At 36.1% G+C, this 25544-nt stretch overlaps 1 protein-coding gene across 4 annotated transcripts in view; it reads left to right on the top strand.

Annotated features, from left to right (window-relative positions):
* STXBP5 (syntaxin binding protein 5) overlaps positions 1–25544 on the top strand; it is a 185752-nt gene that overhangs the window by 79290 nt on the left and 80918 nt on the right. For all 4 annotated transcript variants that reach the window (XR_010336586.1, XM_012452638.3, XM_012452632.3 and 1 more), the window contains exon 9: positions 13478–13556. Coding sequence is in view for 3 of the 4 variants with exons in the window: in XM_012452638.3 (XP_012308061.1) it covers positions 13478–13556 (79 nt within the window). In the remaining variant the exon portion in view is untranslated. The remainder of the gene's footprint in view (positions 1–13477; positions 13557–25544) is intronic.

The following is a 25544-nucleotide window of genomic DNA, read 5'->3' as shown; positions in this document are numbered from 1 at the left end:
TGTAGGCATCCTCTGCTTTAGCAAGTACCAAAATTCTAGACTCCCAGAAAGAAGGCAGGGGTTCAGCATAAACTATATTCTTTGTACAAACCAATTAGGTATAATGAGAGTTTTCTTGAAAGCCAAGTTCCTAGACATCAGCCAAGGGCCAACCTTGTAAGCAGATCTTTGTAGGAATAGCTGTCACAGGCCTGCTGTGTTAACTATTTTCTGCATAAGTAGTACTTACAAAGCTTATAAGAAGTTGTTATTAGAATATTTATTAAAAACAGATTATGAGGGCCACCTTTTTGTTTTAGAATTTATATTTCTTTATTAATCTGCATTCTCCACCCTCACCCCAAGAGAATCCTTCCTGGTGAGTTTAGGTAACTCATATTAAAGGAACTGTTCTATAAATTGATAGTATACTCAAGAGTGTCCTTGTAGCTATTGCTAATATTTCATTGCTTGCTTAAAATATGAATACCTACTCTTTAAAAAAGTTGATATATTTTGACTTATTACAATATAGAAATGAAAGAAACAGTAAAATTAAAAACAAGTTTTATCTATCTGTGGCATATGGGATTTTAGGCTTGTTTGTTTTCTGGGAAAAATAACAGTTCTTGAAACTACGTATTGTGAAATACTTTACCACTGCTTTCTGACAGCAGTCATCTTCTGGGAAAGCATTTACTTTAAATTCCCTGCACATCTGTTAATGAGTGCATCTAGAGGATATTTCTTATGATAGTAGGTTCCAGTTTTTCTTAATGTATTTTATTCCTTCCTTCCATTAGTGTCTGGGTTCCTCATCTCGATGACACTCTTAAAAATTTTCATGAATCTTAGAATCTCCCAACCCCACTGGAACCTACAAATCCAGAAAAACGAAAAGTACCAAAAAGGCATGATTAGTTCAAAAATCTTTCAAACCCAGAAGAAAATGAAACTCATGACAAAGATGATAGAAATATATAATGCTAGTTTTGCAGCTTGAAGTTTATGTTTTTATTTTGTTTTATAAGAATTGTACAAAGGATCTTATTTTCCTTTTGATTTATTTGAGAATAAGTGTCAATACGGTGCTGATTCACTCCCAAATATTCCATGGTCTTTTTTTTTTCTTTACTAATAAGGACATTTTTCTATATAACCAAGTTTTGCCTTTATTCAAAAGAGTTTTATGTGGATTAGATTTGGTTGTCATGTTTCTTCTTGATACTGGAACAGTTCCTGAACCTTTTGACTTTCGTATCTGATAAATTACAAAGACTATAGGTCAGTTATTTTATTGAACGTGCCTCTGTTTGGTTTTGTCTCATGTTTCTTCATGATGAGATTTAGGTTGCGTGTTTTTGGCAGGAGTATCCCAAAAGGATTGGGGTGTTCTTTTGGCATTCTCTCAAGTGAAACTTGTTTTTGATTTGTCCCATATTGTTAATATCTCATATCTTGATCCTTTGATTAAAGTTCTGTCCTCTGCTAGTTCTGTCATTATTTAAAAGTTTTTCTTTTTACCTTTGAAATTAATAAATACATTTAATTTGTATTTATGATTGTTAAATATTTTGATTTGAAAGAGGTTCTCTGAGATTCTCTGAACGTATTATACTTCATCAAACTTTTCCCCTCTAGTTTCAGCATCTGTTGATGTTTCTTAGTTGAATTAACTATTACTATGATGGTTGCCAAATAATGATTGTCTATATGGTCTTAATCTTTTTTTATATTAAAAATTTAGGTCATTGAGAGCAGACTTTAGGAAGTGGTATAAATAGTTTCTACAGTGTTTATATTGTCTTCGCGAAAAAGGGTCACTAGCTAAAATTATTTCTAAGCAAGTAGGACAATATGTGACTTAATGTTTTCTCAAAATTAGAATCCAAATGAAATGTAAATAAAGTGTTTTTTTTCTGTGGCTGGTGTAAAAAATTAGGATGGAATTTGTGTACAGTGTAGTAGCCTAATAGTAGATGGTCAGAATTTTATTTTATATAAAGTTAGGCATATTTCTTTTATATAAATTATATTTAGAAAATCTGAATTCCATTCAAGGATAATAAGGTTTCCAGATTTCTTTTTGGCAGTAAAAACTAGCAGGTGACAGGTAACCTACCAAAGCTAAATTTACATTGACTCTACAACTGAACTCATGGCAAAGCTAAGTACCTTTTTTTTTTTTTTTTTGAGATGAAGTCTCATTCTTGTCACCCAGGCTGGAGTGCAGTGACGTGATCTTGGCTCACTGCAACCTCTGCCTCCCGGGTTCAAGTGACTCTCCTGCCCCAGTCTCCCAAGCAGCTGGGATTACAGGTGCCTGCCACCACACCCGGCTAATTTTTTGTATATTTAGTAGAGATGGGGTTTCACCATGTTAGCCAGACTGGTCTCAAACTCCTGACCTCAGGTGATCCACCTGCCTCGCCTCCCAAAGTGCTGGGATTACAGGCGTGAACCACCGTGCCCAGCCAGCTGAGTACATTTTTATACATTAAAGTACAGAATTGTATTTTGCATACCTTAACAAGGTATTGTTTATTCCATAGAGATCATATTTGTGGTATATCATTTTCATTATTAACTGTTTCGATAATTTTGTTCTATTTTCTCATTATTATTGTCTGTTATGGTTTCTTGCTCTTAATTTCTAACCAAACAGTTATGGTAAATCAGTTTAAATATACTAGCCTTTTACAATTGAGTACTTTTTCATTTTTTCTTGTTTAAGTTCATCTCATGGTTGTTCAAGTATCTTAGTCTTAAAAAACATTTACAGTATTACCTTGATTGCTGGGAACAGATTATAGTTTAAGACTCCTACCAGTACTTTACTATGGTTTTTAGTGTTAGTGTGTTTAGTGTTAAAAATAGGCTAAGATATCCTTGAAGAATCTGTTCAGAAGATGTAATGTTACATTTATATAACATGGGATTTCGAAGCCAGGAGAGTTGTAGTTAAGCACAAATTCCATAGTTTCTGGCTCTGTGACCTTTAGGAAGTCATTTAACATTTCTGAGCCTTAATATTCTCATCTGTAAATAAAAATAACAATGAAACTTAACCTAATCTTAACCTAGTCTCATGCAGCTGTTGTGAGGATTATATTTACTCATTCTACAAATATTTATTGGTTCTACTATGTGATAGGCACTTTTCTTAGCTGTGAATCAGACAATCAAAATGTAACTGTAATTACCTGGAAATTATAATGTGCTATTCATATATGATTCTAGTAAATATAGGTATGGAAATTGTTATTCTACCAAATAAATAACATTTTGGTAGAATATATTAGTAAACCCCCAAAATATATTCCACACACACAAAAATATATTTGGTAGACTAGATTAGTGAACCCCCAAAATATATTCCACAAAGACCAGTTTTTCTTATATTGATGAGCTGTTTGGTGGAAAAAGTATGTATAGTGAAAGAAGTTTTAAAGATACTGAATTAAAGATGAGCATTTTTCTTCACTTTAAGACTCAACAGGTTATTTTTGACTACCAAAAACAAGAAAAATGTCATAAGTCCTCTCATTTTTATGAATCTCAAACATTTCCCTGGCAATGAGACAACCTGGAATTTATTTCCAAGTTTGCTATGTGTGAAATGCCTTGTGGAGATAATTTCTTTTCTCTGAGACTTAAGTTTTATTATTTGTAAAATGACAAAGTTGAACAGGATTTTTAAGCTATGAAGTTTAGTGAATATATGAAAATTAAGGAGGATTTGGCTCCATATAATGACTCTGCAGTTATTTCCTTTCAGTAGGCCATAAATTCTGTATTTCTCTATGGCATATCTAGGAGTAAGCTGTTTCTCTTTTTGCTTGTTTCTCTACCATGGCAGATAGGGTTTCATTATTTAGGAGGGAATAACTTTAGTAGTATTGGCATGGCTCACATTCTTACCCTGAAGCACTCTTCTTGGTTTTGTAATTTGCTGGGTTAGGGCTTCACAGGACCTCCCCTGTAGCATGGGGATGAGGGTGATGTGTTGCAGAGTAAGATTTTCCGTGCTTGTCAGCTTTACCAGAATCAGATGGTTTCCTAAGGAAATGGAGATGCTAGACCAGGGGTGACCAATCTTTTGCCTTCTCTGGGTCACGCTGGAAGAATAATTATCTAGGGCCATGCATAAAATACACTTACAATAATGATAGCTGATGAGCTAAAAAAAAAAAAAAAAAAAAAAAAGGGCCGGGCGCGGTGGCTCACGCCTGTAATCCTAGCACTTTGGGAGGCCGAGGCGGGTGGATCACGAGGTCAAGAGATCGAGACCATCCTGGTCAACATGGTGAAACCCTGTCTCTACTGAAAATACAAAAAATTAGCTGGGCACTGTGGCGCGTGTCTGTAATCCCAGCTACTCAGGAGGCTGAGGCAGAATTGCCTGAACCCAGGAGGCAGAGGTTGCGGTGAGCCGAGATCGCGCCATTGCACTCCAGCCTGGGTAACAAGAGCGAAACTCCGTCTCAAAAAAAAAAAAAAAAGGGAAAGAAAAAGAAAAAGAATCTCATAATATTTTAAGAAAATTTACTAATTTGTGTTGGGCCACAATTCAAAGCTGTTCTGGGCTACATGTGGCCTGTGGGCCATGGGCTGGACAAGCTTGTGCTAGACAATCAAAACCCATAGACTTTTTTTTTTTTTGAAACAGGAGGATTTTATTAAGGTGGCCACTGGCTCAGTGGATGAGCATCCCAAGGCTGAGCGCCTAACAAAGACAGGGCTTGACTTTTTATACATGAAGTCCACAGTGACGCAAAAACAAGTTTGCAGGTATAGAGCAAAAACAATTTGTTAAGCAATGACAGGCATGTAACTTAGGCTTACGTATGTCTTTTGCTGTGTAGCACAGATGCTTGCTATCTGTAGAGCTCAAGGATTCTAGCACAGGCTTCATCTGTTGCCTTTTGCTACAGTGGCTAGATGGCCGGAGTCCAGCCTGCTTAGGCCTTTTTCATGACCTTTGCTGTAACTGGGAAGGACTCAGGGAAGTTAACTTATAGAAAGGAAGAAAAAATTAATTTCTTCTCCCCTTTCCCACATTATTCCCTTCTTTGATTCTTTTGTGTAAATGAAATTTAATAGAAACCACCACCATTATTTAGTTTTTCATTTGGCAGGGGTTGATATTTGGTTAAAGCCATTAGTTGAGTGGTAGTTTGCCTGGTTATTACAGCTTCTATGGTTGATTGAATATTTCTAACAAGGAGAGGTAAGAGACAGGAGAGTGTAAGACAGGTTTATAGTATGACTAGAACTACTCCTACTAAGGTTTTAAATCCTAGATGAAAACTAGCCCTTAAACAGGGAGTCTGGAGACCATCCTTTCTAGGTCTGGACTGGGACATGAGCCAATTTCTGGATTTTTGCAGTTATCGTTTCAATGACCTTTGCATTGTCATTGATCTTTAGGCAACAATTGGTTAGGTTAAACTTTTCACATACTTCTTCCTCCTGGGCTAGGAGGTAATTTAAGGAAATGACATTTTAAATTTGAAGCTTATTGATCAGTGCAATCAATCCACTTAGCAAGAAGTAAACCAAGATTGGGAACTTTTATTCTGTTTAGGGTCACTGAAGGAAAAATAAAATTCAAGTTCACCTAAGAACATCAGTTTAATATAGTTTTTTTTTTTTTTGGAGACGGAGTTTCGCTCTTGTTACCCAGGCTGGAGTGCAATGGCGCGATCTTGGCTCACCGCAACCTCAGCCTCCTGGGTTCAGGCAATTCTCCTGCCTCAGCCTCCTGAGTAGCTGGGATTACAGGGACGCACCACCATGCCCAGCTAATTTTTTGTATTTTTAGTAGAGATGGGTTTTCACCGTGTTGACCAGGATGGTCTCTATCTCTTGACCTCGTGATCCACCCGCCTCGGCCTCCCAAAGTGCTGGGATTACAGGTGTGAGCCACTGCGCCCGGCCAGTTTAATATGTTAAGGACAAGACGTGCAAAGAATTCTATTAGTCTGCTTTTAAGGTTCACTTGAAGCATAAAACATACAATAAATAATAAAACCATACCTCAGTTCCTTATATAATTCATCACAAAGCTTTCCCCAGTTTATGTATTTGAAAAGACTTACTAGACTCCACAGAGCAGACTCAAATAAGACCTTCATTTAAAGGCAATGCATAATGATACAGCAGGAGAAAAAGAATGCAGGCAGGCACTCTGAAACATCCATCCCAAATGCAAGCTCCCAGTGAGCACTTACTTACACGAGAGGATTGTGCTGAGTCAGCCTCCAGTCACCAAGATTTGACTTCTGATAGAGCTCCAGAGAAACTCTCAGGGAGGGCTTTGTAATGATCAAGCCAGTCTTGCTAATAATCAGCTAGACCAGTTGACAACCATCAGTAAAACTATACACTGGTGGTTACCAGGGGAGTTTTGGGCCTTAAACAACACATCATAAATCCCATTGTCCTTTTCTTGGCCCAAATTAAAAAAAAAAAAAAAGAACATATTCAGGGGTCCAAGTCCAGCTGTAAATAAACTCTGTACACTCATTAAGGAGGGAACAACCCCCCATTTTAGACTAGCATTATTAATATTAGCAATGTGATTCTTCAGTTTGTCTTTTTATTTTTTAGAACATCACTGTCCAGTAGAAAGGTAATGTGAGCTCCATGTGTAATTCTAAATTTACTGGTAACTATATTAAAAACAGTAATAAGAAAGAGTTAAAACTAATTTTAGTAACATTTTATTTAACCCCAAATATGCAAAATATTAGTTCATCATGGAATCAAATTATAATCATGTATAAAATTGAGGTATTTTATTCTTTTTTCATACTAAATCTTTGAAATCTAGTGTGTACTTAGCACGTCTTAACTTGGACTAGTCACATTTTAAGTTCCCCTTAGTCCATGCATTTTAAGTGCACGGTAGACTCAATGCTACTCTACTGGATAGCTACGCTAGACTGAGAACATAACTGCAGTGTAACAAGTGTAGCACTTACAAAATATATTCTGCATTCTAACTGGCAAAATTAAAACTTTAGAAAGCAACTGTTTTGTCAGTGATATTCATTCGTTTTTAATAAATCTTGATTCATTGAATAAACTTTTATTGAGCACCTCCTATGTATCAGAGGTTAAATACTGAAAATATACTGCCCTGAAGAGCTCATCAGATCAATGAAAATGGTCTATAAACTGATAAATATAACACATTGTGATAAGTGCTGATAAAGACATGTATACCATGTTGTAGAAACAAATAAGTGGTGACTGGATTTGGGTAAAAGGTGTTGGAATATTTATCAAATTCAGGGTATATGATCTTGGTCTTAAAGGATAGTAGTGGTGGATAAGATAGCGAAGAGCAGGGCAAAGTTATCTTAGAAGGCACTAAGACGTAATCAAAAGGGGGATGTTCTTGGAAAACTGCTAATAGTTTAATATGACCAGAGTTTAAAATGCCTTTGGGCAAGTAACAGGAAATGAAAACAGAACCATGTACAGAGGCAAGATTATATATCAAAGTATAATAAAATGTTTGAACTTCATAATGGACACCTAGTATAATTGAGTTTATAGTGCGAAGCATTAAGTTTACCTCTTAAAAATATCACTTTAATGATAGTACATCAGGAGGGCTGGAGCCAGAAGAGGGTGGCTAATTAGGAAGCTATTGCATTAATAAACAAATAATGCACATATCATTAGAGGAAATGGGAAGAAATGGACATGTATGAATGAAATTCTGGAATTAGAATCAATAGGAATAAACCAATTATTTGTGACTTGGTGGTTTGAGGGGTCGGGAAATAGGTCATAGTAAGAAACAAGAAGAAATCAGATGTGGGATGGAAGTTTATGTGAGTTACTAAGCCAGGTTTTATAATTAATCAGATCTGTTAACTAACTGGTCAAGGTAGTTCCTGGATAGTTAAAAGAACAAGCACTTATATTTGTTCCTCTGGTGGCATAGCATTTAAGAAATAAAATGACACCTAGTGGTGAAATCCTATAAATGTCTTTCCATTTGTATGTGCCTTGTAAAATCATGGATAGTGCCTTATTATTCTTTGATTTAGAAAATGGTTAGCCTAGAATTATAGAGGAATAAATATCTGTCTATACCATAAGCAGTAATCAGAGACATTATTTAAAACATCTTAGTTGCAAAGATATCAGAATATGCAGACCAAGGTTTTGTTGTTTTTTACCAGCAAAATTAATACAGGATGATCACTCTAAACACTGCAACATTTTTCATCTACAGAGATAATGCAACTATTCTATTACCATCCTCTCAGAGGAGCAGAAATAAAAGTTAACTTATAAAGGAATAAAAATCAGACTGGCTTAGACTCATAAGTCTGAATGTTAGAACACAGTAGAGCAGTATCAGACGACTACTGAGCAAGAAGAAAGTTACGAATTTTGTATCTAGCCAGGTTTTTTGCAAGATACAGAAGCTCAGACTTGGAATGGTTTAGCAAATACCATCTAATGCCTTTTAAAATTTGTTCCAGCCTCTGAAAGATTGGTGTTGAATATTGAAATAAGTTAAAGGAGTTATTTCTGAATAATTGTTTCACTTCATAAAACAAAATCATGTTTGAAGCTAAATGTAAAATTTGAGTCTATAATCCTAAATTCTATCAGCCTGACTCTCCCGCTAGAACTCTGCATGACAAAAAGATAAAAGCCAGCTGACCTTCTTCAGAGCAAACATTTACATTTTTTACTGAAAGGTCATATACATCTCTATATAGATTGGAATAGAGGTTGAAGTTCTTAATTTATTCTGTGTGTGACACAAGGGACTACTTTTCAGAAAGCCTCCTTTTTTTCCATACACTTTCCTTTCAGTTCTCTTTTCCACTTCAGCAGTCCTTTCCTTTCCCCTGGCAATTCTTTCCAGTTTTTTGGTCACTTCTGTCACTTCTTGGTTCTTGTAAATTGGGCTGTCAGAGATTCAAGATTCCATGTACTATCATTTCTTCACAAGGAGGGGAAAGGGATGATTCTCTAGGATCTTAAATTAAGATAGGATTAAGTGTTCCATTACCAGTGTACAGATACATATTTACAAAAATTTATTATAGGTGATATTTTATATTAGTGAGGAGAGATTGATGGTTCAATAGAAAGAGTTGGCAAGTAAGTATTTCTGTCAAAACTCATCTGATTGTATACTTTACATATGTGTACTTTGTTGTCTAGCAGTTATAGCTCAGTAGCGCTATTAAACTTGCACTCAGATGATTGATAGCTTATTAATAATTAAGAGGAAAATGTCTTTCCTGTACCAAAATACACATCAGAAAAATGATTAATATAATAAATGAATCTAAAAATTATAAGAAAAGACATATTTATGTAATTTTGATATGGGTAAGAACTTTCCAAGCATAAAACCAAAGAGGAGAGTGACCAAAAAGACTGATCATTTTTTTCATGCGCATATGTATACTATTATACATAAATGGGATCCTGTCATATCAGTTTCTTCTCCCTCAGCCTTTTCCCGTGTTAGCAGCCCAATCTCCTTTCTTATCCCACCAGGTAAGCTATGTCAAAAATCTTAGATATTCTTCCAAAAATACAGATATTTCTAAAATCATATCTATTAACACATATCCACACAAATGACGTGAGATTATTTTTCTGATCATTGTTTTACAAAATTTAGGATTATATTAGTCTTTTTGCATCTTTAATTTTTTTTTATTTTTGAGTGCATAATAGGTACATGAGATACATTATGAGGTACATGAGATACTTTGATCCAAGCAAGCATACAATGTGAAATAAGCACATCATGGAGAATGGGGTTTTAATGCCCTCAAACATTTATCCTTTGACTTACAATAGGGTGACTGTATTCAATAATAATCGTACATTTTAAAATAACTTTTAAAGAGTGGGACTGGATTGTTTGTAACTCTTTTGCATCTTAATCACTGTACTTTAGGAAAATTCCTCCAAATATTGTGCATAGCTCTAATTCATTTATCTTAATGGCTTTGTAAGAGCCATTTTTTTTTTTTTTTTGTATCACAGCTTATTCAGCTATTCCAAATTAATGGGCGTTTCCTTTGTTTTCATTTCTTAAACATTGCAAATTATGCTGCAGTTATCATCTTTGTACATATGCCATAGAAATTGGTCCTTTTGTTTCTATGAAATCAATGCTTCATAGTACAGTTTCTATCCTTAATTATTGAAATTTTATTACTTCTTATAAATGTTCTCAAACCATTTTTCAAAAAAGCTATATCCTTCAGATTTCTATCAGCCATGTATGAGTATCTCTTTTCTAATACCCTTGCCAGTAATAGGTGTTATAACTCATTTTACTTTTTTTTTTAACTTTCTGTTGCTCAGGATCTCAAAGTTGTCCAGAAAGCGACTAAGGCCTTCTTCTTTCCTCACTCTTTCCTGAGCATGCACAGCCTTTTAGACCCCCATGAATGTGTCTAGTTCTCTGATATTTTCTTTTAAATTTCTGCCTGAGTTCTGTTTGCCTCAACTGAAACTACAGTCTTAGGTAGCAGGAATACTTCCAGCAGATTACTCTTATTCTGGAATGCCTTCGGTAGGAGTAATACTTCCAGCAGATTGTTGTTATTCTGGAAGGCCCTGAGGGTAAGGATTTTTGTCCCCCATATTTGAGGTCTGTGTCAAGTGAAATAGCCACAGCACTTTGGGAATAGAGTTTTCTAAGGAGCTGCAAGTTTGCACAAAATGTTGATTGTACTGTAGCAAAAGTGGTTTTAACAGAGTGTTTCAGTCTTCTCTGTTGCCTGATACTACTGCATTTTCATGCTAGCCTACCACTGAGCTGGGTAGCCAGGGGATAGAAGTAGATCTTCCTTAAAAGCATCACAGTTCTCTGTCCCCCGACCCCTCATGTTACTGAAGTTCAGTAGTTCCTAATGGGTAGATGATTTTTCATCTTGTTAGTGGCTTGGTCGTTCTCCAGAGTTCTAAAATGGTTAACTTTAGTTGTTTTACTAGTATTTTCGTTTTTGTTGGAGAGTAAATTCACCAGGGTCCTCCTGTTACTGTTGGCATGTATCTGAGTTACCAGCAGTGTATCTGTATGGATCTACAATAATCTTAATTCTTGCCTCCTCAGAAGAAAGAATTTGACTGAGGGGCATAAAGCAGAAAAAGAGACCAAGGCAAGTTTCAGAGCAGGAGTGGAAGTTTATTAAAAAGACTTTACAACAGGAAAGAAACACCTGGAAGAGATCCAGCTGGGCAACTTGGAGAACAAGTGCAGTGTTTAACTCTGATCCTAGGACTTCAGAAGCTTGTCCCTTTCCCATGATTATTCCTTGGCGAGGGGCTGCCCATATGTGCAGTGCCCTCCTTATTCTTGGGAGGTGAACATGTGCAGTGTGTTTAGGAATTCATACACATGTCCATCTGAGGCTTTCCTCCTTTTTCCAGTGGAGTGCCTCCCAAAGGTCATACTCCACCATTTTGTCATACTGCACAGCCCTGGGAAGTTGCATCTCCCTGGCACTTGCATTCAGTTAACTCTTCAGTGCAACAGGTTGGACTGTCAGGAAATGGATTCTCTCTGGCGCTGGCTGCCAATTTATCACTTTTAGTGAGGCAATGTGATAATTGTTGAACCATCACCTGACATTTCTAGAGCCCTCTCCTGCCCCACTCATACCTGTCTCCTACCTATAATATTTACTCTATCATCTTGGAAGTCAATCTTTTTGTTAGTTTCCTTAGCTGTTCATAGGTATTTAGGCTACCATGTGAACTTTAAGGTCACTTTGTCCAAATTTAAGAAAAGCTATTGAGATTCTAATTACATTAAATTTATAAATTAATTTTGAAAGACTTGATATTTGAGGATTTTATATTTTTTTAACTTGGGACACATTAAGGCTGATAGACTTGATTATTTAGATGTGTAGTTCTGTACAATTTTTTAATTTGTATGAATTCATTAGGGAAGATATTTGCAATATACATGATTGACAAAATGTTAATAAGTTTGGAATATAAAATTTATTTTCTAAAACAAGGAAAATTACATAGAAGCATTGATAAAAGACAGCAAGCTATTTTTTAAAAGAAGAAGGATACATGACCATTAGGGATCAAAGCAGATCAGATTAAAATAAGTTACCTTTTTTATTTAACAATCAGTGAAAGAAAAAAAATATTGCTAGGGAAAGGGTATGGCAAAATACTGTTTTATGCTGCTGATGGAACTATAAATTGGCACAACCTCTCTTGAATAAAGCTTTACCCAGATGTACTATATGCCAAACAATGTTTGTCACCAGGGATACCACAACAGAAAACAAATATGCTAAAATGTTCGCTTTCCTGGCTGGGTGCGGTGGCTCATGCCTGTAATCTCAGCACTTCAGGAGACTAAGGTGAGCAGCTCCCTTGAGCCCAGGAGTTTGATACCACCCTGAGTAACATGGTAAAGCCCCATCTCTAAAAAAACTTTAAAAATATATATCCAGACATGGTGGTAGGTACCTGTTGTCCAGTTAATTACTTGAGAGGCTGAGATGGGAGGCTCACTTAAGCCCAGGAGGTTGAGGATGCACTGAGCCATGATCATGCCACTGTACTCCAACCTGGGCTACAGGAGTGAGACCTTGTCTCAAAAAAGAAAAAAAAAAAAAAGTTTGCCTTCCTAGAATTTACATACCTGCCACTTAGGCAAATAATAAACAAAGAAGTTAAATATAAAGGATGCTAGAATGTGACAAGTACTATGGAGAAAAAATAAAGCTGTGAAAGAGGATAAGAGATGTGGGTTAGGGATGAGTGTCAGGGATCCCTCAGACCATTCCCAAGTTAGGTGATTTGCCAGAAGAAATACAATGTGGACAGTGATTAATCTCTAAAATATGGTATATAAATGCTTTGTTTTCTTTATTTTTTAGTTTTTTGTAGTTCCTGCAGTAAACACGTAGAAATAGATAACTGAAATCAGCATTTTAAAAAATAATTAAATTTCTTTGACATAAAGACTCTCTGCCACATTTTATAGAAGTTGGTGTCTTTTAGCAGTCTTTTTAGTATTACAGTGGATGGATTTACTTAAGGAGAATAAATATAGGGTTTAACATTGCAGCTTTTCACACTGGGGTGAAAATGTGATTTAGATTTATTTTTCTCAAATCTTGCTGTTTTAAAATGAATTTATTTGGCAAATTGAAATTCTGTTTTGCTTATCTGCAATTAAGAACAATGGAAAAACTATCTGTTTCTCCTGCTAGAATTTTGTCACATAAATGTACATACTAAGTTATTCATTATATTTGCTTTTGAGCACCGAATTTCAAATGGTAACTTTGCCTGATTATTTAAAAAAAATCTTATTTTGTATTAAATGCTTCTTTTAAAATCACTTTAAAATGTTTCATGGTAGATTTCATTATATTTCACTTTAATTTTGTAAACTGTCAATGTAAGAATGTAGAGTAACTTAGAATTTTAGAATTTAATGCAGGAAAATATATTTTAGGAAAACAGTTAAAGGATGGGAAGAAACCAGAACCATGCAAACCTATCCTCAAGGTGGAATTCAAAACGACTAGATCTGGGTAAGATTTTACTTCATTGCCAATATTTATTGTATATAATTCCTCAAATAGCGTGGAAGGCTATTTTATCATTAATTTTGAAGGCCTACTTTACATGGTCTACCCCATTCTTAAATTTTATGCATTCTTTATTTAACAAAAGAAGTAAAATTGGTAAATTTAGGATAAAATACTTTTTTGTGTTCTTGTCTTTGGTAGTTTTGCTACATATCTTGGAAAGTTTGAATTATTTTTCCTGTTAAACCTCATACCTTCTCTAAATCAGTCTTCAATAACAATAGTGTTTGTTCACTAGTGATCATTGTAGAATAAAATGAAGAAAAAAAGTTTTAAAGTTTAACTTATACTATATATGTTATGAAAGTTACATGTATTTGTCAGAATTAAATCTCATAAGAGTATCTGGCAATTATGAAAATAAATAAAGTTTAATATTAAAGACTGTTGGCTGTATTTGAAGGCATTGATTGCTACTATATGAATTAGGTATGAAAATTAGATGGCTTAAACATTTGTATATTTTACATATATTTTTGTATGTGTCAAATGTTACATTAAAAGTACAATAAAGAAACTAAAATGTCTGTGAAAATTCCACATCTCTTTAACTTCCAAAAGAAACCCTCTTATTTATGTTCTAGTTACCCAGGAGAAGTATGTGGTTTTATTTACTATTGCTTTTATTTACTATGGCTATGTAGACAGTGAATTTATGTAGTATAATGCAGAGGTTCTCAAATTGTGGTCTCTTGGCCAACAGCATTAGCTGAGAACCTGTTTGAAATGCAAATTCTCAGATTCCACCCTAGACCTACAGAATCAGAAACTCTGGAGTCAGGACCTACCAGTCTGTGTTTTAACTAGACCTACAGGAAATTCTGCTGTACTCTAACATTTAGAAACACTTGTATATTTTTTTGTATACCAGTTTATAATCACGGGTATTACAACTGACTCATTTGCTTTTTAATCTCATCTCCCATTTCAGTTCAACTCATTTGAGTTAAGGTAGCAGGCTAAAAATATATGTAAGAATGTTGTTTTCTGTTCCTTCATTCTTTTTAGCCTTTGTTGAGATATAACAGATACGCTACATTCCAACAATAGATTAAATGAACTCTAAGAGGTATAGCATCTGTTTAATTGCTATGGCATCCTTCATTGTGTGACCTGTAGCGCAGTTATCTGACTTCTTTGTGTTTCAGTGTCTTCACTTATGACATAGATGGATAAAATGTCAGATATTAGTTGTGATTAATTGAGATGATAATATATGTAAAACATTTCAAGCAATGCCTGGTACATAATAAGCTCTATAAATAATTGAGAAACCGTTTTTTTTTTAAGGAAATCCCCTGCTACTGATTGATTTTTGTTACATTTGTCCTATGGCAAAGGAATTAAAATAGGAAAATCATGGTAGCAAATAAAAACTGGAAGGAAACCAGAAAAAAAAATCTATGATTGTAATACAAAATGAAGTGAGTTGGCTAAATATTCAAATTACTAGTGACTAATTATGTTCTGTTCTTATCTAGTCATTTTAACAAATATTGATTGGCAACAAAGGCAACAGTTCAGGGAAGATTTTTTTTCCTCTGTGTTCCACCTCTTCCAGTTTTTACTCCTAAATAATGTTAATATTTATGAGCTCAGATTTCTTCAAGATGGCAGTAATGCTTTTCCTTTCATAGAATTAGAAATGAAAATTTATAATTATAGTCATCCACTGCCTAACAGTGTCATGATCAGTGGTAATAGTATATATAGGACTATATATACTATAACGGTCCCAATATATTATACCTTATTTTACTGTACCTTTTCTGTTTATATTCACAAATACTTCGCATTATATTACAGTTGCCTACAATACTCAGTACAGTAGTATGCTACACAGGTTTATAACTTAGGAGTAATAGGCTATACAATATAGCCTAGATATGTAGTATATCATCTAGATTTGTGTAAGTCACACTCTGATGTCCATACAATGACAAAATTGTCCATGATACATTCCTCAGAATGTATCCTTTGTCATTAAATGACTTAGGTATACTGTTAAGTAGATCAATAGGATCACTGTTTTCTTACAGTATTTTCTAGTTTCTCAATTTCTTTGTCACCTAAGATGGGAAATTCAGTAAATTAAACATATTCTTTTTTTTCTCTCAGTCCCTGGTCTCTTTCCTTGAAATAGCTTTCCACATTCTAATGTTCAGCCTAAATCGAGAACTATGCTACCCACTCCCACATAGAGCAGAATCAGCCTCTATTCATTAAGCTGGGCAGTGCTCATCTTTTTCCTGTTCCTATCAGGTATCATAAGCTGATGCCAATGGAATGTGTTGTACAGTTCCTGTTGGCAAGTTACCAAATTTTATAAAAAGCCATCCTTTTATTCTCAGGATCTTCTACATTTTCTTCTCTTTGCCTAGAAATAATTTGAGGTGGATTCCCTATCATCCTTTGTGGCTCAGCAAAAATATGCAACCTTAAATATATTCTAGCCTCATTGGCCAGATTAGGTCCTCCAATAATATACTCTCAAAGCATGCAGTACTTTTTCTTTCTGCAACCTATACATGTCATTAGTAATGAAATTATTTATTGAATATATGTCACCCCCATTAAACATTCACCTCAGTGAAAGCCTGAGAGATAACTGTCTCACTTGTAATTGTTCAGCTCCTAGCATAGTGGTGCTGAATGTGAAGAAGATAGGCATGTGTACTGAAAAGATAGTGATAAAGGGTTAACTGTTAAAAATGCTTAGTTTAACTGAGGCAAAGGCAAATTCTGACAAAAAATGGAATTGAGGTGTTACATAGCTTTATTTTCTGATAAAATTAAACAAATAGAACTTAGATCTGGAGAAACCAGATTTTCTCTTGCATAGGGTAATAAAGCATTTTGATAGCAGTTTTATTAAGGACATGGAGCCAGTTCTTCCTTAATAAGTCAGAAGTTAAATGTTGAGTCAATTCCACTGAAGTTGTTTCTTTGAGAAACTAATGTGAATCACATGTGAAGTTCCGTGGTGAATGGCAGTCAGCATAGTACTGTGTGAACTCTGGAGTCAGACTGCCTGGGTCTGAATCCCACCTCAGGTGTTCACTCATTGTGTAATCTTTGGCAAACCAAATAAGCCTTCTCTGCCTGTTGCTTTATCTGTAAAATGCAAATAATAATATTGTCTACTTCACTGAGTTGTTTAAAAAAATTAGATAAATATATAAAGCACTTGTAACATGCTTGTTGTATCAGTGGTCTCACATGCACCACTGGTATATGTCTGACACATATTGGTTGTCTCAGATGTTTGATTACCTCTTACAAATGCCTACAATGCTTGTTCACTTACCTAGCTTCCACAAAAGTGTACAAGTGGCAAGGTTAACTGAATTTTATAACTGAAGAATCTAATACTCCTTCCTAAATTGAGAATCATATTTGAGAAAGAAAGGCTGTGATTTAGTGCAGTGATTTTAAAAAATATATTTTAGTCCTTTTTGATGTCAGAAGAATCACATATGATGTTTCATTAGTGGGTTGTGAAAATAATTTTGCCAGTTGTGATTATCAGTTTCTAACTTATAAGCTAGAATAGGAAATAGAAAACACTGCATGTTTTAAGGGTAAGTATTGATTCATGAAACTTTTATTGAATGGTATTTATTTGTCTGTGTACTGGATCATGAAGTAAAATGCACTTCTTCCTGTGGGTTATGATTAAAATATTTGAAAGTCCCTGATTTAGTAGAAATAATTGACGATTTGGATTATTAGACGGGGGTCCAAATCCAAGTTCTGCCACTTACTAACTGTGTTATCTTTGGTAAGTTGCTTAACCTCACTGACCTTTTCTCCTTACCTTAGTAAACAGAGACAATAATTCCTACTTTATTAAATTTTTCATGAAGGACTAAATGAAATAATATATGTCTGGCACATTATAGGTGTTTGATAAACTCTAGTTCCTTTTCACCCTACTTCTACACTTTTCTTTTCACTTGTAGACTGTATAAGAAGGTGTCAGTGGGGCCAAATTTTCAACAAGAAACAACTTTGGATGGGTTCAAATAGGTTCTCAGATGAACTCTAGGGTTTTGAGCTGCAGAACATCAGAAGAGTTAGTTTTCCTCAAAATGATCACTATTCAAATAATTGTCAGCTTTGGGAAAAGCATCTCTTTATTATGCAAGCTAAAAGTGAATATTGGGTCCTTGAGCAAGATAACTGACTAGAGGTGCCTGTTGCTAATCACCATCCCTCTCCCACAGTCACACACAAAAAGACCAAAAAGAACAAACAACTAAAATTTGACTAGAGCCTCTGAAGGAAAGTGATGGAGTGCAGAAAGGGAGTGGCCAGTTCCCTGTGGAGTATGGCAACCCAGGATGGCAGCATACATGGGGAGCAAAACTCCCTAACTCTGCTGCCCTGTCTCCCCTATGGAGATCAACTTTGAGCCAGGAAGCCCTTTTCCTTTTTGGAAAAATGTAAGCCATAGGCCCCCAACAGTTCCCATTACCACTGCAGGCACATGCCATCCTTCTCTGGTAGAATTCTACAGTCCTCATAAGCCCTGATCCCAGTTTGTAGAGCTTCAAGAAATTTTCATGAAGCTTCATTGCTCCAGAGAATGAGCAATATGCGTACCCTCACCATCCCATGACCCAAGCTGCTATGGTATGGTGCCATTTTGAAACTACAGCTGGTGCTTGAGTGCTCTCTGCTCTGGGGACCAGTAGCCACTTCATTTCTCCACTCTTGAGGCTCTACTATCATTCCACCATGCTCACATGGGCAACTACAATGCCATAATCCCAGTTGCTCAGAGCCTGTGGCCAGAAACAGTTGTGGCTCTGGTGCCCACATCTATGTAGCATGCTGCCTCTGAAAAAAAACAGGGTATCCTGTAGAATGGGAGAGGCAACCTGGGGCTGGCTGCAGCACTGCATGTCCTTACTCCTTCCTGGAAAAACAGTCCAGTAGACCCTCACTTCAGCACCTGAGCCAGTTGAACTGCCATGAACCTGTGCCTTCAGTAGGAATAAAAAGCTCAGCAAACCTGCCTTCATTAAGTTCACCCCCAAGTCAACCTGAAAATCAGCCCATCAAGCCCAAACATGGTTAAAGTGTGCCACTGTTGCCACAGATGTCTACAGCCTAAGCCACTGAGGCACTCACAGACATTGCTGACATGGATTGCAGCTGAAGAAATTGCACGGAGACTACACGATGCCTCTACCCAGAACCAAAGCCAACACACCTTGGCCAACTAAAATTACAACCAGTGCAATAGTAATGATCACCAGAGACTATTATGAACAATTACATGTCAACAAATTGAGTAATCTAAAAAAAAATATGTAAATTTCTGGGCACATACAGCCTACCAAGATCGACTTAGGAACAAAATGGAAAATTTGAACAGACCAATAACAAGTGAGGGAATTGAATCAGTAATAAAAGTAGTCTCCCAGTACTACTTTTAAAAGCCCAGATCTGGACAGATTCAATGCTGAGTTTTCCAAACATACAAAGAAGAATATCAGTCCACCTCAAACTGTTTCAAAAAATCGATTGAAGAGGAGAGAATTCTCCCTAACTCATTCGGTGAGGCCAGCATCACAATGATACTGAAGCTTGGTAACAGACAGCAAAAAAAACTACCAACAGTACCTCTGATGAACATAGATGCAAAAATTTCTAACGAAGTACTAGCAAACTGAGTTAAACAGTATGTTAAAAAGATCACACACTACAATCAAGTGGGAGTCATCCTAGGGAATTACTTGTACACTTACACCAGTTCTAGCCAACATAGTACTGGAAGTCCTAGCCAAAGCAATTAGGCAAGACAGAGACATCCAGAATGTAAACAAGAGAGTCAAATTATCCCTCTTTGCAAACAGAATAACATTATATATATAGAAAATCTTGAAGACTCTACTGAAAAGCTGTTAAAACTTTTAAGTGAATTTAGTAAAGTTGCAGGATAGAAAAATCAATGTTTAATAATCAGTAACATTTCCATATGCTAATAGTAAACTATCTGAAAAAGAAGTTAAGACAATAATTCCATTTACAATAGCTACTGAAAAAAAAAAGTTAGGATTAAATTTAACAAAGGAGGTAAAAGATCTCTACACTGAAAACTATAAAACATTGAGGAAAGAAATTGAAGTGCACAAATGGGAGTGTATCTCTTTTTCATGGACTTGAAGAATTTATATTGTTAAAACGTCCATACTACCCAAAGTAAGCTGTAGATTCCATGTAATTCCTACATAAAACCAATGACATTGTTCACAAAAACAGAAAAAAGGATTCTAAAATTCATATGAAACCATAAAAGATTTTAAATAGTGAAAGTAATATTTATCCAAACAAGTAAACGCAAAACACAGAGCAGAAGACATTACACTACCAACTTCAAAATATAGTACAAAACCATAGTAATCAAAACAGCATGATATTGGCATAAAAAGAGACACATAGACCAATGAAGTGGAATAGAGAGCCCAGAAATAAATCTCTGTATCTGTAGCCAGCTGATTTCCAACAAAGATATGAATAACAAAAATTAGGGGAAGGACATTCTTTTCAATAAATGGTGCTGGGAAAATAGGATATCCACATGTGTAAGACTAAAACCACACCCCTATCTTTCACCGTACACAAAAATCTGCTAAAAAATGTATTAAAAACTTAAATGTAAGACCTGAAACTACGAAACTATTGGAAGAGTACATGGGAAATACTTCATGATATGGGCATGGATTTTTTTGGATAGGACCTCAAAAGTTCAGGCAACAAAAGCCAAAATAGAAAAATGGAATTACATCAAATTAAAAAGATTCTTCAGCACAAAGGAAACAATCAACAAAGTGAAAATACAGTCTATAGAATGGGAGAAAAATATTTGTGAACTATACATCTAGCTAAAGATTAATTATAGAATATTAATTACAGAATATATAAGGAACACAGTTCAATAGCCAAAAAAAAAAAAAATCTGATTAAAAAATGGACAGAAAACCTTTAATAGACATTCCTCAAAAGAAATACAAATGACCAACCAGGCATATGAAAAAATGTTCAACATCATTAATCATCAGAGAAATACAAATAATACCACGATATCACCTCACTCCAGTTAGAATGGCAGCTGTGAAAGAAGACAAACAGTAAGTGTTAGTGTGTGCAAAAACGGGAATCCATGCTTATAGTTGGTGGAATGTAAATTAGTACAGCCATTATGGAAAATCATACGGAGGTTCCTCAAAAAGTTAAAAATAGAACTACCATATGATCCAGCAATCTCATTACTTGATGGATATCTGAGGGAAATGAAATCAGTATGTTGAAGCAATATCTGTACTCCCATAATCCTTTTGTGATCATGCCACTTGGTCTTCCATCTGTTAAGAAAAAGTCCACAGACATTTGTATGTAATTTCATCTAATGAGTGAAGATCTCTTTGAGTCTATGGACTTTTACAGTTTGAAGTGCCTCATCAGTTAACGTTACCCTTTTTCATGTTACTTTTAGTATGTCAGTCAAAAAGTTTTAACCTTAAATAGTTGATTTTTATTTTATTACTGTCTTCAGAAATAGTCATTCTACAACTCACCCCAGATTTATCTATAGTATCTTTATTCTCTGAAAGCTAGAATATTTTCTCCCAGTCTTAACCCCCAGATCTCATACCTATGATAAACTACCATTTGCTTTATTGTTTTTAAGATAACATTTTGACTTGTACTTGCTTAGCACAATTCTGATGTCTTCTCCCTACACTGTATAATAAATTAGTGAATAATTCTACCTTCAATAAGTGGTCAAATAGAGGGAACAATCAAGCCAGCTCACATAGTGAGATTGTATTCTTGTGACTTCAGACGTGCTGCTGCTTTATTTTTAATCACTTGTCTCAAGAAAGGTGACTATTAAAGCTTTGTGTTACAATCTCATATTGCCAGAAAACTATGTCTACTAGATTGATAACTCTGTCTTTTGACATTAGAACACCTCTTTTAGTAGCTGTGTAAGTATATGCCCAAGATTGCACTCATCCATGACTTCTATCAATTTCAAGTGCTAAAATTCTTGCCCCTCTATTTTTAGGCTATTCCCTATATTTGTTTTTTAAGTCATCACTGTTGAATTTAAACTGTTATTACATATATAATGAAACCTGCTGTTACACAAATCCATTTTTATATCATTGGCAGGGTTTTCTTAACTTTGAAAGTTGACATTTAATAAGCCCTTGAAATATGTGTGACCAGTAGTAATTACTAAAATGGATGTGATATTGCTTGAATATAAGAAAAAGGAAAAAGGAGCACTTAACAATATGGTTTCCTGCCAGCTGAGAACCCTTAAGAGTCAAAACTCCCAACACTGGTATTTTATCTTGAAAGACACCAAAATAAAAAGTAGAAAAGAGGCCTAGGAGATTCTGAACAGGCACACACTAACAAAAAGAAAGCCAGCATAATACGAGATCATTTGGTTTGATAGTTTGGGGCTACAGAAAGATTGATGAGAATGATAATAGAAGGAAGGCAAGGAGATACATTGTAGGAAGGATTAATTTGTAAGAGTACCTTATTAGCATCATTTCAAACATGAGCCAGGATGTAGGGACATTAAAAGAAAGAAAAACAAGACCAGGTGAGGTGGCTTGTGCCTGTAATCCCATCACTTTGGGAGGCAAAGGTGGGTGGATCACGAAGTCAGGAGTTTGAGAGCAGCCTGGCCGGTAGGGTGAAACCCCGTCTCTAGTAAAAATACAGAAATTAGCCAGGCATGGTGGCACGCACCTGTAATCCCAGTTACTCAGGAGGCTGAGGCAGGAGAATTGCTCGAACCCAGAAGGCAGAAGTTGCAGTGAGCCGAGATAGCACCATAGCACCATTGCACTTTTTTTTTTGAGACTTGCAGCAACAAAGCAAGTCTCAAAAAGAAGGAAGGAAGGAAGGAATGAGGGAGGGAGGGAAGGAAGGAAGGAAAGGAAGGAAAGAAGGAAGGAAGGAGAAGATTGGTGGATTCACAAGGGAAAATGCATACTGGTGTGTAACATGTATCTAGTGACATACAGGTATCAATTATATGTCATTAGGAGGAATAAGGTATAGGTTTCCATTTTTATTTAAGGTAGGGAAGATCAGCATATGATAAATGTCAGAGAAGGAAAATGTGGCTTGAATCAGAGACTAAAAAGAAATAGGGAATAATTTTGAATAATCTCAGAGTGACTCCAAAGTACAGATAGGAAAAGAAGATAGATTTCATAAATATTAAAGGAGTTGTCATATGATTATAAGTTCTTTCACAAAAATTTTTTTTACCACAGAAGCAAAGGTCTTCAGATAAGGTTTTGGATCTTGAAGTGGAACATTGAAGTAGAAGAAGTAGATGACAAGTTTAAAAAGTGCAATAGGGCCAGGCACGGTGGCTCACACTAGTAATTCTGGCACTTTGGAAGATCGAGATGGGTGAATCACGAGGTCAGGAGATCTAAACCATCCTGGCCAACAGGGTGAAACCTTGTCTCTACTAAAAATACAAAAAATTAGCTGGGTGTGGTGGTGCGCCCTGTAATCCCAGCTACTCAGGAGACTGAGGCAGGATAATTGCTCAAACCAGGGAGGTGGAGTTTGCAGTGAGCCAAGATCATGCCACTGTACTTCAGCTGGGCAATAGAGTGAGACTCGGTCTCAAAAAAAAAAAAAAGAAGTGCAGTAGAGGTAAAAGAAGTGCAGTAGAGGTGAGTGTGCTGGCTAAGGATGGAGTGAAGCAGGAGCAAGAATTTTTTTATCTGTTTATTTCTCTGAGACTTTTTTTCCGATACATATAAATTTTTACTTTGTATATTCTTAGAATATGTCTGTTTGGTATTTTTTCTTCTGTCTAAAGCATTACTAGTTTTTAATCAGCTTATGATTTAATAGTTTAAGAGCTGTGTAGTTTACTCAAGCTTTTATTCTTTTGTTGAACATTTTTATTGATTTTATAATCAGTTTTTTTTTACGTGAATAAAAATATAGGGGTGAGTATGCTTTCCTTTTTGATGTCATAGATAGTAGTAAAAATATTTTGTTGAATTATTTTATTACAATGAATTTCCCATGGTGAAATTTTGAAGGAAAGAGGTTTTCTCTGGCTCTAGACAAATTGCCATATTGCTTTTCGAAAGTATCTGTGTTTACCTTAAAGAAGTGAGTATCAAATACACCAGTTTCATAGTTTGATCAGTATAGGATAATTTTTGTTTTATTTTGTCAATTTAATACTGATAAGGTTTTGCTGTATCCTTACTCAAATCTCATCTTCAGTTGTAATTCCCATATTCCCCATATGTAGAGGGAGGTATCCAGTGGGAGGTAATTGAATCATGGGGGCAGTTTCTCGCATGTTATTCTCATGGTAGTAAGTTCTCATGAGATCTGATGGTTTTATAAGAGGCTTCCCCCTTCGCTAGGCTCTCTGCCATGCGAAGAAGGACATGTTTTCTTCTCCCTCCATCATGATGGTAAGTTTCCTGAGGCTTCCCCAGTCATGCTGAACTGTGAGTCAATTAAACCTCTTTTCTTTATAAGTTACTCAGCTTCAGATATGTCTTTATTAGCAGCACGAGAACTAATACAGTAAATTGATACCAGGAGTGGGGCATTGCTGTAAAGCTATCCAAAAATGTGGACGCGACTACGGAACTGGGTAACACACAGAGTCTAGAACAATTTGAAGGGCTCAGAGGAAGACAGAAAGATGTGGTAAAGTTTGCAACTTTCTGGAGACTTGAAGGATTGAGAAGACAGAGGATGTGGGAAAGTTTCGAACTTCCCAGAGATTTGTTGAATGGCTTTGACCAAAATGCTGAGAATGATATGGACAGTGACGTCCAGGCTGAGGTGGTCTCAAATGGAGCTGAGGGACTTGTTGGGTACTGGAGCAAAGGTGAGTCTTACTGTGCTTTAGCGAAGAGACTGGTGGCTTTTTGCCCCTGTCTGAGAGATCTGTGGAACTTTAAACTTGAGAGAGATGATTTGGTGTATCTGGTGGAAAAAATTTCTAAGCAGGAAAGTGTTCAAGAGGAAGCAGAGCATAAAAGTTTGAAAATTTTCCGGTCTGATGATGCACTAGAAATAAAAAACCCATTTTCTAGGAAGAAATTTAAGCCTACTACAGAAATTTGCATAAGTAACAAGATGCTGAATGTTAATCACCAAGACCATGGGATGAATGCTTCCATGGCCAGTCCCTTCTATCACAGGCTGGAGGCCTAGGAGGAAAAAAATAGTTTTGAGGGCCGGGCCCAGGGCCTTACTGCTTTGTGCAGTCTTAGGACTTGATGCCATGTGTCCCAGCCGTGGCTAAAAGGGGTCAACATAGAGCTCAGGCCATTGCTTTAGAGGGTGCACACCCCAGGCCTTGGTGGCTTACTTGTGGTGTTGGGTCTGCAGGTACACAAAAGTCAAGAATTGAGGTTTGGGAACCTCCACCTAGATTTCGAGGGTATATGGAAATTCCTGTATTTCCAGGCAGAAGTTTGCTGCAGGGGTAGAGGCCTCATGGAGAACCTCTGCTAGGGTAGTGTGGAAGGTAAATGTGGAGTCAGAGCCCCGACACAGAGCCTCACTGGGCCACTGCCTAGTAGAGTTGTTAGAAGAGGGCTACCATCCTCCAGACCCCAGAATGATAGATCCACTGACAGCTTGCGCCATATGCCTGGAAAAGCTGCAGACTCTCAGCACTGACCCATAGCAGCCAAGAAGGGTCTGTACCCTGCAGAGCCGCAGGGATGGAGCTGCTCAAGACCACAGGAACCCACCTCTTTTATCAGCGTGACCTGGATGTGAGACTTCAAGTCAAAGGGGATCATTTTGGAAATTTAAGGTTTAATGACTGCCCATTTGAATTTCGGACTTGTATGGGGCCTGTAGCCCCTTAATTTTGGCCAATTTCTCCCA

The sequence above is a fragment of the Aotus nancymaae genome, unplaced genomic scaffold (genome assembly GCF_030222135.1).
Source record: "Aotus nancymaae isolate 86718 unplaced genomic scaffold, 86718_ANA_hifiasm-v0.15.2.pri h1tg000040l, whole genome shotgun sequence".
Lineage (NCBI taxonomy): Eukaryota > Metazoa > Chordata > Mammalia > Primates > Aotidae > Aotus > Aotus nancymaae.
This window is presented reverse-complemented; position numbering and strand designations above follow the sequence as displayed.